Here is a 16406-nt window from a genome sequence, read left to right on the forward strand (position 1 = left end):
TGACTATGAAGAAAGAAAATAATGATATAACTGTTCTTACAAACAAGTGAATATAATCCGAACCTGAAGGCAAATCAACTCAACGAATAGCAGCAGACGATATGAACCGACGATAAACTTCATGTGGCTGGGATAGATTGTCACTCGTTCTGTTAGATGTATTTTTTTCATCTCATTAATTTGACAAAATTACGAAACTCGGGGAATTATTGATCTATATAAAAATATAGTAACATCTCGTATTATTTGTTTAAATTACGATAAAACCTTTTTTGAAGGAAAACATTGAGGTAAATTAAAATTAGATGTAAAGATCAGCCCCAACAATTGCACCTCGTATATGTGATCTTAAACAAACAATTACAAACATGCCGTATTGCTTGCTCGCCTTGGCTGAGAGAGTAGATCTATGCACGTGTTGCACAGCTCTCAATCATCAAGGCGAGCAAGGAAGGAATACCAGTACATGTGTTTCAGATGGTTTGTTTGCAATGACATACAAGCATGGACGTATAGGTCCATGCATACAAGCTATGCATGTTGGGGATGATCTTTTACAACTAATTTTGATTTACCTCAACGTTTTCCTTGAAAAAAGGGTTTTATCGTAATTCAAAAAATAATATGAGATGTTGCTATATTTCTATATATAGATAAATAATTCCCCGAGTTTCGTAATGTTGGCAAATTAATGAGATAAAAATTACATCTATCAGAACGAGTGACAATCTATCCCAGCCACATAAAGTTTATAGTCCGCGCATATCGTCTGCTGCTATTCGTTGAGTTGATTGCCTTTAGGTTCGGATTATATTCACTTGTCTGTAGGTACAGTTATATCATTATTTTCCTTCTTTATAGTCACAGAGGTATGAGACTCTGGACAATTTGGTAATTCATTTTCATGAATTCAATTTGGCCCGCGCGGTGTAGCTAGCAGCTGCATGGTTTGGTAGCGAATCGGCATGTGATCGTGTTGCAAGTTGAATTGTCCGACCCATCATCATCGGCGTAATTCCCCCAATTTACCTCCAACTATGTCACTTGGTTGTTCACTTCATCATCATTCTCTTCATCTTCAAAATCATCAATTTGAAAATCCAAATCCAGATGAAATTCTGGGTTTTCTTTCATTTCGTGATCTTGCGATTGAGGAATGGTTAGATGTATTTAATGAGTCAAATTCAGATATTGCTTACACAAATTTTAACCAAAAATTGCAGAAATATTAAAATAAAAATTTTCCTCTATCACCTGTCAAAAAAGATAAGCAAAAAAGCCATGGATTACTAAAGCAATTCTACGATCCATACATACCCGAAATAAACTATACAAGACATTTTTAAAGAACCCTTCTATTCAAAACAAAAATAATTATAAAACTTATATAAATAGACTAACCAATATAATTCGGGCTTCTCGCAAATTGTTTTATTCCGAGAAACTTAACAAAGTTAAATCAAACATGAAAGCCACATGGGAGATCATCAATGATTTGATTGGCAAGAAACCCAAACTATTACCCAAAGACAATTTCACAGTTCATGCTGCTGCAATAAATTCAGTTGATGTACAATGTAGCTGATACCTTTAATTCCTTTTTTGTTAACATAGGACCCTCTTTGGCAAACAACCTTGCCAGACCAAACCGAAGTTTTGCAAAAATTTCCTCCCACACCCATCAATTCTTCCCTATTCTTTAACCCCACAAATGTTCAGGAAATATTTGAAATAACAAAAAATCTCAAATCCATCAAATCACAGGGATATGATAGAATTAGTACTTTCCTTCTTAAGCAGATCATACATTACATTGTCTCTCCATTGTGTCATATTTTTAAGCTGTCGATCAGCACCGATAAATGTCCAGATTCCCAAAAATTGCGAAGGTAAATCTTGTTAAAAAAAAGACAATCCACACGAAATAACAAATTATAGGCCAATTTCTATTCTCCCCAGCATATCCAAAATATTAGAGAAGATTATTTACAAAAGACTTTATAAGTTCCTAGATACTTTCGTTTTCTAAATTCAAATCAATATGGATTCAGGAAAGGGCATTCAACTGATCAGGCTTTAATACAAATATACGATAAAATTACAAATGCAATGACAAATAAAGAAGACATAATAGAAGTATTCATGGACCTAAGCAAAGCATTCGACACTCTTGACCACCAGATTTTACTTTAAAAAACTTGAAAATTATGGAATTCGGGGAATCACACTATCATGGTTGAGAGTTATTTGTTTGATAGAAAACAATATGTCACTCACAATAATATTTCTTCTAACTTTCAGTCAATAAAATGCGGAGTTCCACAAGGATCGATCCTTGGCCCCTTACTTTTCCTTATATATATTAATGATTTGACTACTGTAACGCCTTTATCAGTATTATCATTTGTATTTTTTGCCGATGACACAAACATTTTTTGTATAAACACTAGCTAAAAAACTTAGTAGATACATTTAATCGTGAATTACCTGAACTATCTTTGTGGTTTAAATGTAATAGGCTCTCACTTAATATAGACAAAACAAACTTTATGTATTTTAAGTATTCAAGTTCACATATTACTGAGTTTTCGTACGACATAAGCATAGATAATATTCCTCTCAAAAGATAAAAAGAAACAAAGTTTTAAGGTGTCGCAATAGATGAAAATTTAAATTTGAATGAACATATACGTTGTATAACTACTAACCTCTTCAGAAACGTAGGTGTACTTTACAAAATGAAAAACATAATTCCTCATACTACACTTGTTTTACTATACAATTCATTAATATTGCCGTATATATCGTACTGTAATATAGTTTGGGCAACGTGTGCAAAAACTAAAATTAATACAATATACTTCTTACAGAAAAAAGCAATTCGAATTTGTACTAATTCGCAATATTTATCACACACGAATTCATTCTTGCATGAACTAAAGACTCTATTTTTGACATAAATTCATTTCAAAGCTTACTGCTTATGTTCAAATACGTAAATAACATGCTTCCACCTTAATTTCACAATTTTTATACTATGAACACATCCATCCATTCATACCCTCCGCGGAACTCTTCTAATTTCCATTTAATCAACCCCAAATTGCTTATTGCGCAGAGATCCATAAGACACCATGGTCCTGATTTGTGGAACTCTCTACCAGAATATATAAAAAAGATCCACGTCTGATTTACTCATTCAAGGCAAACGTCAAATCTATGTTGATATCAGAATATTTAAAGTAAAATTTCTCTGTCGATGTGTCATCATTAAAGCATCATCACCATCATCATCCTCTCCATCGCCTTCATCTTCACCATGTCACCATCATCTTCATCCTTATCATCTCCATCTTCATTGCTCAAATTACATTACTGCTGTTTTTCATGAAATGTACTGTATATCGATTCTGCTGTATTAATGTATTATATTAATCAATGAGTTTTAACCTGGGGTTGTCATTTTTTAAGCAATCTGCTTATGATGACAATCCTTCTCCTGCAAATTGTAAATGTTAACTAATTTGGTACGAGATCAGTTTTGTTTCTAATGATAATTTTAGTACACTTAGTTATGATTCATGCCAAAAAAGTTCTCAATATTCTATGTTTGTTATGTTATGGAAAATGTATTATATACGAATGATGTGATTGCAGAAGTAAACAATCAAATCAAATCAAGTATTCAGTGACAATGTGGAGAAAACTTACCCTCGCAACAGGCTTTGCATGCAAGTCGAGCTTCACGTGGGAGAGCCAGTCACGCCTCTCGTACAGACAGTGACGTCATCAAATTCGAGTCAATTCAGACACCGATGCGAGGCATATTTCGGAGAAGCATTTTAGCGTTTTTAATCGGCGATTTTCACCTTATGTATTATTTTCATTATTTTTGAATGACCCACTGATAATCCCCACATCATTACCTTTCCATTGATATATAATGAGACCACATTCATAATCAATATACAGTGCGTATCAAAAAAAACGGGACAGTTTTGAAAAGTCTATAAAAAAATTGTTTCAGATTATTATATCTATGTTTTGATGTTAATAGATGCTATAAGATCTTATCTTGGAATGCCATTAACACAAAAAATGAATTTTGTTTATTCTTGAGCGAACACGGGACGTTTTTGTCGGGTGTTCAAAAAGAAGCTTGCGCCAAAGTGGCAGAAATGAGAAATTTGATGATTAGACTTTTGGCTAATCAGCAGACTTCCTCTTAATTTTTTTTTATTATCTTTGCCAAAATTATGCTGTAAAATTTCATTTACAAATTTATTTATTTACCTGAATTATATTGTATTTCATTTAAACTTCTTTTACCTTTGAATTTTCCTTCAGAAGTAAAAAAGAAGAGACTTTTTGTCAAGCCAAGTAAGAAGATTTGCATTATTAATTTGGGAGAATTTGTAATTATTCAAATCCTTTTATTATGTGAAACAGATTATGTTATGGTACCTTTAGTAATTACTATGTGAAACAAATTATGCTATGGTACCTATAAAAGACATGAGTCCTATTTTCAAGTGGTTATTGAATCCTTCACCAAGTTTAATTATGTGCTTGACAGGACAAACAGGAAAGGATTCATGTCTTTCAATGGCAATGGTATATTGAGTCAATTTTGAAGAAGCAAGGTATGGCAGATCGGGTAAAATGTATTAAAAAGTTGTGAAGCGAGCAAGCAAAAAATAAACTTTTTTATTAAAATATCAAATCTTGTGATTTTGACATAATATTCAGAAAATGATATCATATTTCACTTTCTATGTTTTCTGTTATTTTCCTTTCCACTTTTTTTCCTTGGTCATAATTGTTTATTTGGGGGGGGGCACCCCGAGCCCCCACCCTCAGTATGTCAATGTTCAAAGGCACCATATAACCTTTGAAACACACAATGAAAGGATTTAAAAAAAAAAACACGCTCTGCCATACTTTGGGTAAAAAAAAAGTGTTCTTGCCTGAAGAAGGAATTTTAAAAGCTAAAAGAGAACATATTAAAAAGGAACAACAGCAGAAATATTCAAGCAAATAAGTAGGTTTGGAAATGAATTTTGACCCCATAATTCGAAAATTATGGCAAAGATAGTGAAAAGGGTAAGATGAAGTCTGCTGATTAGCGAGAAGTCCGACCATCATTTTATGCCATTTTGGCGCAAGCTTCATTTTTTTTTACCCCGGACAAAAACATTCCGTGTTCGCTCAAGCATGAACGAAACAAAATTATTTTAATGGTACTTGAAGGATAAGACTCCAAAGCAAGTATTACACCAAAATATAGAGATCACAATTTGAAACAAAAATTTTAGAGACTTTTCAAATCCGTCCCGTTTTTTTATACGCACTGTATTTCTCCTTTAAATGCAATCGATTTGGTTTATAATATTTGGATTGGGTATGCATGTGCGTTCATGTATTATGTATTATTCCGCTTAACAGTACTAATCTGGTCTAGTTGAAGATTGAAACCTTTTTTCTTTCTTCTTTTTTTTCTCTTACGAAGCGCTCTTGTCTATTCAGCAATCGGGTACAATTTTCTAGTAGCATATCGGGCAGGTAGCCAGCCTCCGCAACGTAGAGGTTTGCTATCCGAGGGTACAAGTACGTTTACGGTCGAACAGTGCGTAACTAGTGACGGTAATCCCCCAGGTAAGACACTCTTCATTTCGTTATTTTTATTCACGATGGAAAACAAAATATAGTGACTGAAAATACCGTGACATTTGCAGAAAATATTGAACTTAGCATAACCGAGATTCGTTAAAAGACTGCCTTTAGCTTTGACAAAGAATTTATTGATAAGATTAAATATACTCTCAATCGGAATTTGCTACATGTATGTAGGATTCGAGAATTTGTTTCTTCAGCTTAATTATAAAACGGTTCAAACTGGTTGCGTTTACATTGCCACTGCTGAGTGAGTTCCAGTATTCAGGACCATAAAAAGTGATTGTTAATTGTACAAATAGAGTACCAGACGGTTCAATATAATGGTATGACCCGGAACAAATAGCAACAAATGATTTTCAGCGATTTCTTGTACTATTTGACCACAGGAATAACATAATAACAAATCTACAAAAATCCGGAAAAAAGGGAAAGTAGTTATTTTTATGATGGCGTCGAAGATAGCCGCCATTCACTGAAAATGAATACGACTGTCTCATTATCCACCCTTGAATCATATTTCGGCTCATGCTCCATGGTCTAGGGTAAACAAATTGTTGATACGGACTAGAGTGAAATGTAAGCCCTCCAGTGTGCCTGGAAAGTCCAAGCTGGCGCCAAAGACCGCTGATGAAGTCTGAAAAATCAACAATTCATCTAAGTGGCTTTAATTTGTTTTTTATTCAATGGTTTTTAAGAGTAAAGTAGTAAATTGGAACAAGTGACAAGGACAGTCAGTGATATGGTGTGTCCAAAAATCCAAGAGAGTTTCCAAAAGTGGAGATTAAAATGGTTCATTTCATATCCGACTGGGAAATAATTATTTGTTATCTAGACCATGTTTTCAATGTTCAAATTAGACAATGGAAATTTACAATAACAGTCAGTGGTCCAGTTTGTTCAAAAATCCAAGATGGCTTCCACAAATGGAGTCTAAAAGTGTTGTTGCTACTTTAAAAATGGGGGGGGAGGAAAATCGGTGATCTGTCATATGCAAAAATCCTCGATAGATTCGAAAACTTTATTCTGAAATGGCTCCCAATATATACTTTTAAACGGATATAGCTCACTTCATGTTTCCCTTGGAGATGAGATATTGGTGTCTAAACCATTGGTTTTAAGGATCAAATAACACATTAGACCAAGTTGATAGGACAGTCAGTGGCCTGGTACGACGAGAACTCCGAGATGTCAGTCCAAAATTGTTTGTAAAATTGCTGCTGATACTTCTAAGTGGTATAGCTCATATTACAGTGCGTCCCGGAAAAAAACAAAACCAAGATTAAGCGACGATTTATCATAACTTTATCACAAATACAACAGACAAATGACCTAACAATGTAAAGCTTCGAACCTCCTCTTTCATCTGGTATAATTTTGATTACTCCTCATTCACGCATGAGTGAGCAAAAACAATTTGAAGAAAGGATGCCAAAAACTCATTCAGCGGGGGGGGGGGGGGTATCTGAATTTCAAAAGAAAATCACATGAAAAAAGTTTAATATCTGCTCTTTCATTATTTTGATGCCTTAAACACAAGAAAACGGTCAAGAAGTAAAAAAAAAATTATGATTCCTCGACACAATGCTTCTATTTGTTTTATAATTTCATTAAATAAAAGTGTTTTCACCGTTTTCCCACAGAAGATATCGCATGGTTAACAAAAGACTTAATGGGTACCCGGTAGGATGCGAAAGATATTGTATGTTTGAATTTGCCAGCGCCGTAATGAGGCTGCGATGAATGCAATGAATGCTCCCCAGGGAGTGGAAACTGTTCCCTTTTCGTGCTTGATTAAAACGAATCCAATGAACGGGTAATAGTATGCTGTAACGCGCTTTGGGTCATTCTGGGAAAAGCGCTTTATAAAAATTGGCTATTATTGTTATTATAATTATTATCATTATTTTTATTATTATCATTATTATTATTATTATCAGTAATGCATGGCTGATCGTCAACAAAACGGAGTGTCGAGTGAGTTTGAACGCTAGCCTGTAAAACCACTTCATTTTATGAAATAATTCAAATTCAAGCTTTATTTCAAATAACCAGAACTTTCTTATTTCTTGACCATTCTCTGTAATTGCGATATCTAATTAAAGAGCAGTTATTGATTTTTTTTAAAAATGTGGTTTCCGTTTTGAAACCCAGATACAGCCCGCCAAATGACATTTTGGTATCCCCTCTTCAAATTGTTTTTGTTCACTCATGCGTGAATGAGAAATAATGTAAGTAATGTCATATGAAAACGGAAATTCTAAGCTTTACAAAGGTAGGTCGTTTGTCTATTATATTTGTGATTAAGTTATGATAAACCATCGATAAAATGTATGTTCCTTTTTTGTGGGACGCACTGTATATCCGCCTGTGAGGTATGATTTCGGTGTCTGAACTGTGGTTTCAAGGGTCAAATGATATATAAGGACAGGTTACAATGACAGTCCGTGGTCTAGTATGTCCAAAATTGTGTACTATAATTTCCACACTTAGTTTCCCAGCCTCACAGCATATTCATTGCTTAAAAATACATGGCTTGAAAGACCAAGAAAAATGTTTTTTTTTGACATTGGTATCTTTGTTTTTACGCAAAAGCAAGGATCCGAGAAAATATGGCAAAAGAGCTACATGCTTTTAATTTAGGTTTGAGTGACTTAAAATTTCCCTGTGCAAAAACGCCATAAGGAAAAAAGCGATACGTTTTGACTGTCTGCGATTTCAATGCGCGCGATCAGTTAGAAGGTCGTATCGCATTTTCATGACACACACAGAAGAATCATGTGCTGTATTGACCCTTCATCACCATTTCTGCTCGTTTTGCAGCTTTTCAATTTAGATCTCATCCAACACTTTTGAATCCTGCTCTTTTGCTGATGGCATGATCATAACAAGTATGGTATCATTTGAAAGAGAATTAAATAATCTTCTGAATGATATCAAATATGCATTGCGTATTTAAAGATTGGGAGTTGGGAGAAATTAATGGCCTAACTCACATTTCCAAACTTTGTTTGCTCGTTTTGCAGCTTTTCAATTCAGACCTCATCCAACACTTTTTAATCCTGCTCTTTTCCTAATGACATGATCTTCACATATTATGTTAAGCACTAAAAACATCCCTTAATCAGTCCTGCATGGGCATGATGGGTATTCAAATTCTTCCCAACACCCGTCTTTATTTCTTTTACTGAATCTTGCCTGGCGTTACATACTTTTTAGAATAATGTTTGTCAATGTGTTTTAATTGAATTTTAATAATGTGTAATTTTATATATTGAATGTGCAATATTCTCTCAACGGTTTTTCCATGAGGGCTCGCATGCCTCTGGGCAATAGTACTGAATTTTACTTTTGCGAGCCCTGGCCCATGGAAAAAACGTTTTCTTACTCTTTTCTTTTACCTTTCTACTTTATCTGTATTTAATTATTCAATTTCAAATGGTATTTATGTATTACATTGTCCAATTTTTGTATGTTTTAATGGCCAAATAAATAATAATAATAATAATAATGGTATCATTTTAAAGAAAATTGAATGATTTTTTAATTTTGTAAAATATGCATTGTGTAAAATTTTGAGTAGGGAGAAATCAACGACCAAACACAGATTTCAATTTTCCTTATGAAAGGGTTTATATATATACATACATATATACCTAATGCTTGGAAAAAAGGTCTGCTGTTCAGACCAGATACGCACTCACAATACATGTCGGGCCCTAGAAAAAGTGACGTTATTAATCATTCTTTGACAAGTTTTAAAGAGCCACTGTGCAGCGCCAGATCGACGAGGCTTTATCCCTTTAATTGTTGAACGCCAAACAGGAAAGCAACAACTCCCATCTTTAACGGGTTTTTTGTCTGGCGCGGCCGGGGTTTGACCCCCCCCCCCGACCCCCGGTTGTGAGACGAACGCTCTACCAACTGAGCCAACACACCGGTATCATGATTTGAAAACGGGATGTCTTATTTACAGGATCATGTATGTCATTAAACAGACAAAGCTAGCATCAGAAATGATAATCACATACATGTAGGCCCTAAGCAAATAATGTTTCATTAAAGTTATGAAAAAAAAATATTTCTTATATAATATGGTATATGTCATATAACATAATATAATATGCAGTAATGTTTTCTTCCTCCATATAACATAATATAATATGCAATAATGTTTTCTTCCTCCACTACGTTTCTCCTTCTCTCTCCCTCTATCTCATTTTCCTCCTGTTGGGAGGGGCAGCCGATTGGGGGCACTTGAAGACTTGGCCACGGCGTCTGGCCTGGAAAGGAGGGATTTTGGCGATATCAGTTGCTGATATAAAACTAAGAATAGGCTATATATGCAGCACCACCTTTTCAACTCAGTCCTTTTTTGTGTCTTTCTTCTTCTGTCTTACCAGCCCGTGTGTATTACATCACCGACGCAAAAGAATTGGGTTACGCGAATACATTCCAAATTTGGCATCGGAGCTTGAAAATATTTTCAGGCACAGATTTGGTTCAACCAACCATGGCTAAATATGGAAGTAAGCTCTATTTCATAGATCTGGTTAACAATACCACTAGACGGCTCTACGAATACGACACAAAGAACTCCTCTGTCGAGATATATGGTGCCATCAACATAACGCTAAATACCGGTGCCACTAACTTGATCACTCCAAGATTTATTCGCATTGTCAACGGTAAGTATTGGTTTTTTCTTGGGAAGTGCACGTAGCGGTGCAACTATCAACCGTCATATTTCTAATTGTCATCTTGACCATGGCAGGGGTCGAATGAGGTCAGTAAAGGTCAGTTTTTGAAAATGTTTGTTTAAAAAAAGTGATGCATCACTTTGCCTTGTTATAACGAACAAAAGGTGTACAGCAATAGTAGACCGCCCGTTAGAAAATAATATGGACGAAAAGGTCAAAAATCAATAAATTTTCATCAAATTGCAGCATAGAATATCCCAGTGGTGGAAAGACGTCTAATTAGCATAAATATGAATTGGCTGCCATCATGAAAATCGTACACAGCAGAAACTGTGGTGTTGACCAGTGTACATAGAGGACCACACAAGTTCCATTACACCGGTGTTAAATTGGTGGGGTTACTTTTACACATATAGGTGTTATTATAACACCTTTGGTTGTTACATTTACACTCTTTGGTGTTATGTTAAATCTCTAGGGTGTAATTTTAACACATCAGGATGTGGTCTTTTATTAACACCTATTGGTGTCAGTTTTAACACCACAGCCCTTATAAAAAAAATTGAATGGTATACCATTGACTACCATTTATCATACACCATTGATATACCATTGGAATACCATTCGCACAGCACCCACCATACACCAATGGTATACCATTCAAGCCTCAATGGTATACCATTCAAACTAATTTAAATAATTCGGACGTTACTATTACCATATTCATGAGCACCATTTACCATTCATATACCATTGATCAAACACCATTCACCATTGATCTACCATATGGCCACTATAGACAGGTTTACCATTGACCACCATTCACCATTCAGCCACCATTCACTGGCCTACCATTTACCATTCAGCCACCATTCACTGGGCACCATTGGCCTACCAATTACCTTACACCATTCGCCTACCATTCAACATACACCATTCGTGTACCATTAACCATATACCATTCGTGTACCATTCACCATCCACGTACCATTCATCGTATACCATTCGCGTACCATTCACCGTACACCATTCGCCGTACACCATTCGTGTACCATTCACCGCTCACCATACACCATTCAACTACCATTCGTCGTACACCATTCGCGTACCATTCGCCGTACACCATTCGTGTACCATTCACCGCTCACCATACACCATTCAACTACCATTCGTCGTACACCACACACCGTTCACCATTGATTGACCATTCACTTTACACCATTCTACCATACACCGTATACCATTGACCTACCATTTACAGTACACCATTGGCCTACCATACACCATTGAACTACTATTCACCGTACACCATAGGCCTACATACACCATTGGCTTACCATACACCGTACACCATTGACCTACCATTTACCATACAACACTGTCATACACACTATACTATTAGTCAACCATTCAAATAACACCATTGGTCATACACTATAGACCACAAGTGTAAATTCAATGGTAGACCAATGGTTTACACCGAATGGTAGACAGTAGAACAACGATGTGCAATGTATAGTAGGCCAATAAAGTACAGTGAATGGTAGACCAATGGTGAACAGCATATCTCTGGGGTTAATGGTAGGCTTAATAATGGAATAAGTATACACAAGAAAAAAAATGAAAACAGTTACTTATTTCAAGAACGTCAATAAAATGTTTTTACTATAAGAAGTTTAAGTACAGCATAAATGGCACAGAGTATTCACAAGTATAGACTTTATAATAAAGCACATAAGTTATTAATATATATGACTTAGCTACTCGTTGATATCTATACTCTGTCAATCTTGTTATCTAAAAATAAACATGCATCAAGACAGAGTTTGATTGAAAAACACAACAAATGAAGACTAACATTTCCAAGAATAAACCTGTTCTCTCATATTGCTTTTTACATGGATTGAGTACTTGGCAAAACCACTGTTCTGCATACAAACCTGATACTTGTAATACAATAAACTTGATGTTAAATCTGTTGTGTGTAATTGCTTTCAACGACATTAATAAATATTTTTTACTAATAAGTTCAAGTACAAAAGAGTATTGACAGGTATGGCATAAAAGCACCATATTATGAATACATGTGACTGTGCGACTCCACAAGAGATCAATGATTGCACTCCACATAAATATTATGTTAATCTTCCTGTAAACAAATTTACATGTAAGACAGAGTTTGGACAACAAACTAATGAACACCAAATTTCGAAGATTAAACTCAAAATGTGTGATAGCCTTCACATGGCCAAATGAATATAGGGTACCACACCTAGAAGAAATGAAATATCCCCAAAAGGGGGGAAAATAGTACCCCCAAATTGGTCTCTTTTCTTTTCACCTAAAAAGATATATCAATGGCATGTTTCTACATAGAATTGTTAAAAGGTATTACCCGCCTAAGTATCCAGAATCCCGGATAACTTTCCTGTAGAAACAGACGCGATGCGGTTTATTGATAAATTGCATCGCACAAAATACGGTTTCTCATAACCATCTCTCTGAGAGGTGGTTATTGCCATGTTAATCCGTTTAAATTTTCTGTAAAAACACGGGGCAAAATAGCATACGTGTCTGGCTTAAGTGCTTGAACCAAGAAGTGCGATCTCACAGTATACATATATTCTGGCCGGTTTTTATCTCGCCAGCTGATCGCGAAACATGTGTACCTGTTACAATGAGTGAGATCTACCATGAATTTTGAAAATTTTCCTAACGAGATGCAATTTTTGACATACCAAAATGCAATGTGAGGTTATAGGTTGAATTTTCCGATTTCCGCCGTATTTGCGACGCGAAATGCAAGTTAATCAGATTATTCAGTCTGTAGAAACAGGTTGGTTTAAGAACGATAAGGTTATTCGAGTCCGGAAAAGATAAACTGTTTTTAATGATTTACTGTAGAAACACGCCAAAAGTTTATCATAAATACAATAATGATACATTAAGAAATAAATAATATATCACACATAGAAACAAAAATATAATGAAAATAGGGAAAGAAAATTATTCAATTTGGAACACTAAAAAACAGAAGAAAAATAGAGACCTTTTTTGCAAAATATATAGAAAATAATATATAAAAGATACCCACTTATTTCTTTCTGTCTATTTTTGTTGTGTTAAATCAGATGAATAACTCAACTATGTGTGAGAAATAATATGATTATTGTCTTACACAGTAAATCAGTAGTCAATCGTAATTTTTTACAAGCGAGCTTGGACAAAATTTAAATTCATATAATACAAAAAATATATAAATTGTGATCTTGTATATTCATGAGGACTTGCAGAGAACAGTTTTACCAAAAAATAACAACTTTAATTCGTCAAAACTTTGTTAATCCTCAACAAATTTTGATGAAATTTTCAGTGTTTTTTGTTGTCTGATGTACACTTTGAATTATATCACATAGCTTTCAGTCTCGAGTACCTCTAGCCCTTCAATCAAATTGGTTGGACGACCGGTTACATTTTACATATAACATAGTTATAAGGAGAATGAAGGGGACCATAGAAAGAAAGCATGAGAAAAGGGGAGATTTTGGTAGGGAGAGAATGAATCAGAAAAGGATCATGCTGAAAATTTCATTAAAATCTGATAATAACAAAGTTATTGAATTTGAACAACATTTTGGTAAAAAATTAACCCAATGTACACATGATCGTCAGGAATATTTGTTAGGCTTATTCTATAAAATGAAATAATTATTTCATATTTTCATACATGTGTGTATGATATGTCCCAAGTATCATATCATTATTTCCAGCAATGCATATCTTCACATTAAAGGTCAAGTCCACCACAGAAAAGGTTGTTTTGAATCAAAAGAGAAAATCTGGCAAGCATCATGCAAAATATTTCATCTAAATCGGATGCAAAATAAGAAAGTTATGACATTTTGAAATTTTGCCTATTTTTCACAAAATAGTTATATACACAATTTACCCACATGCATATGAGAGAATCGATGATGTCCCTCACTTTTTGTTTTGGTTTTCATTGTTTGAATTGTACAATATTTCAATTTTTACAGATTTGACAATAAAAAAATCAAAATAAAACTTTATTTCATAGGACAATGAGGAGAAAATTATAATATTTCATATTTAAAAAACAAAGAAAAGTGAATGAGTGATGTCATCAGTTCCCTCATTTGCATACCGACCTGGATGTGCATGTAACTATTAAGTGAAATTGAGCGAAACTTTAAAATGTCATACCTTTCTTATTTTTCATCCGATTTTTATGTTTGATTTTTCTCTTTTTAATCAAATCAACTTTTTTGTTAGGGTGGACATGTCTTTGAAATAAATTTTCACTCCATTTTTTATAGTTCTCGGAGGACAAAATGTAAATTAGCGCGACTTCTTGTAATAAAATACAAGTGGGGATATGACATCAGCTGGTTAGTGGTTCTGACTCTCACCTTCCAAACAGAGGGTCGTGAATTTGAGTCCTAGCCATGGTGTGTTTTCCTTCAGCCCGAAATTCATCCACACTGTGCATCACTAGACCCAGATGAAGTGAATGGGTACCCGGCAGGATTAATTCCTTGAAGCTGTAATAAGAAATATTGGATGAAAACAATGCAAAGGACAGTATATTAGCTAAGGGTTCAAAATATGAATGCTTGTCGTGTGTGTAAGCTTTCTTTAGAAGTTCATATATTTTTTTATATATCGAGAAATTTGCAGTATACTCTACCATTCAATTGAATGATACCAATTAACAAATATCAACAAAACATTTGGTAAAATATGATAAATAAATTTATGTTTAACCATAGATGGGTAGACAATAACCTATCTAATGGGAGGTTGCCCCAATGATGAAAAATACCACAACAAATGAATACCTGGGGACAAAGTGTCCACCCTTCCCCCCTCAGCCAACATACTGATTTTTTTTCTGGGGGGGGGGTGTCAGAAAAGACGTGTGCTCCTCTAAATAGGGATGACATTTGTCCTTTCTCAGGATTCTTTACCATTCCTGACAAGGTTTTTTTTTCAGCTATGCCACTGCAGGAATACAATCTGTTTTATCTCATGAAGCTTTGCAATTTTTTTACTGAAGAAAATTCTTACACACCTACCTTTCATAAACTCCAATTGTTTCTTGTACACGGCACGTTTTCTGTGTTCAACACCCGTCGTGTCATTCCCAGATAAGGCTGGACCATCTACCTTATCATCCAGTGTATCCGTCGTCCAAACTTTGAAAATGAAATAAAATCAATTTGAGTGTTGTAAAATCTGCATGTATGTGCAGATACAAACAAAAATAGAATACTAATATAGTAATAGAAAAAGAATGATCTTAGAACTTTAATGTTAAAGATATTTTTCATGGATCTCTGATTACCAGCCCAGAATTCAGGATAAAAATAAGGAAATGTGATAGTATTCAGCGTAGTTCAGACAAGGCTGTATTATAACTGTGCATGCTTTATACTAGTAAAAGCTAGGTCATCTGAAATCAAATTTCTATAGCAGCAATTTTCAAGAGGGTAATCGATGACATAAATTCCATTTTTCTGGTATTGACAATCGCAGAAGCAGATCCAAGAGGGCACATTTGACCTGTGCCCCCACCTTGAGAGCAATAGTCGATGTGTTTGATAAAAATGTGGCTTTCTTACACAAGTGTTCCCCCCTTCGAAAGTTACAGCAAATATTTATATTAAAAATATTGTCTCATACAAGAGGATCTCTTTTTTGGTTTGCTTGTTATTTAAAGTTTCCTTGGGAAAATGTGCCCCACTACCCCCTTTGAGAAATCATGGATCTGTTCATGGACAATCATATGCCAGTGGATGAACTCCAGACGTTTTTAGGCAAGTTTTGATCAGTAAATAAATAAAAACAGATAAAATGTGATCACAGGACAAACTTAACTTTAAAAAAGGATAAAATTTACTTTAAAAATTGATATGCCTAGCCCCATGAAAGGATACCCTCCCGCACTAATGCAGTTTCACACCAGCCAACTCACAGTGAACAATTGTGTACAACGGATAGCGGAGCGTGAAC

General features: G+C 34.7%; 1 protein-coding gene across 1 annotated transcript in view; it reads left to right on the forward strand.

Moving 5' to 3' along the window:
- LOC121420560 overlaps positions 1 to 16406 on the forward strand; it is a 69819-nt gene that overhangs the window by 42608 nt on the left and 10805 nt on the right. Inside the window, exons 4-5 of the mRNA XM_041615223.1 lie at positions 5510 to 5655; positions 10077 to 10361. Of these exons, the coding sequence (XP_041471157.1) occupies positions 5510 to 5655; positions 10077 to 10361 (431 nt within the window). The remainder of the gene's footprint in view (positions 1 to 5509; positions 5656 to 10076; positions 10362 to 16406) is intronic.

The sequence above is a fragment of the Lytechinus variegatus genome, chromosome 8 (genome assembly GCF_018143015.1).
Source record: "Lytechinus variegatus isolate NC3 chromosome 8, Lvar_3.0, whole genome shotgun sequence".
Classification (NCBI taxonomy): Eukaryota; Metazoa; Echinodermata; class Echinoidea; order Temnopleuroida; family Toxopneustidae; genus Lytechinus; species Lytechinus variegatus.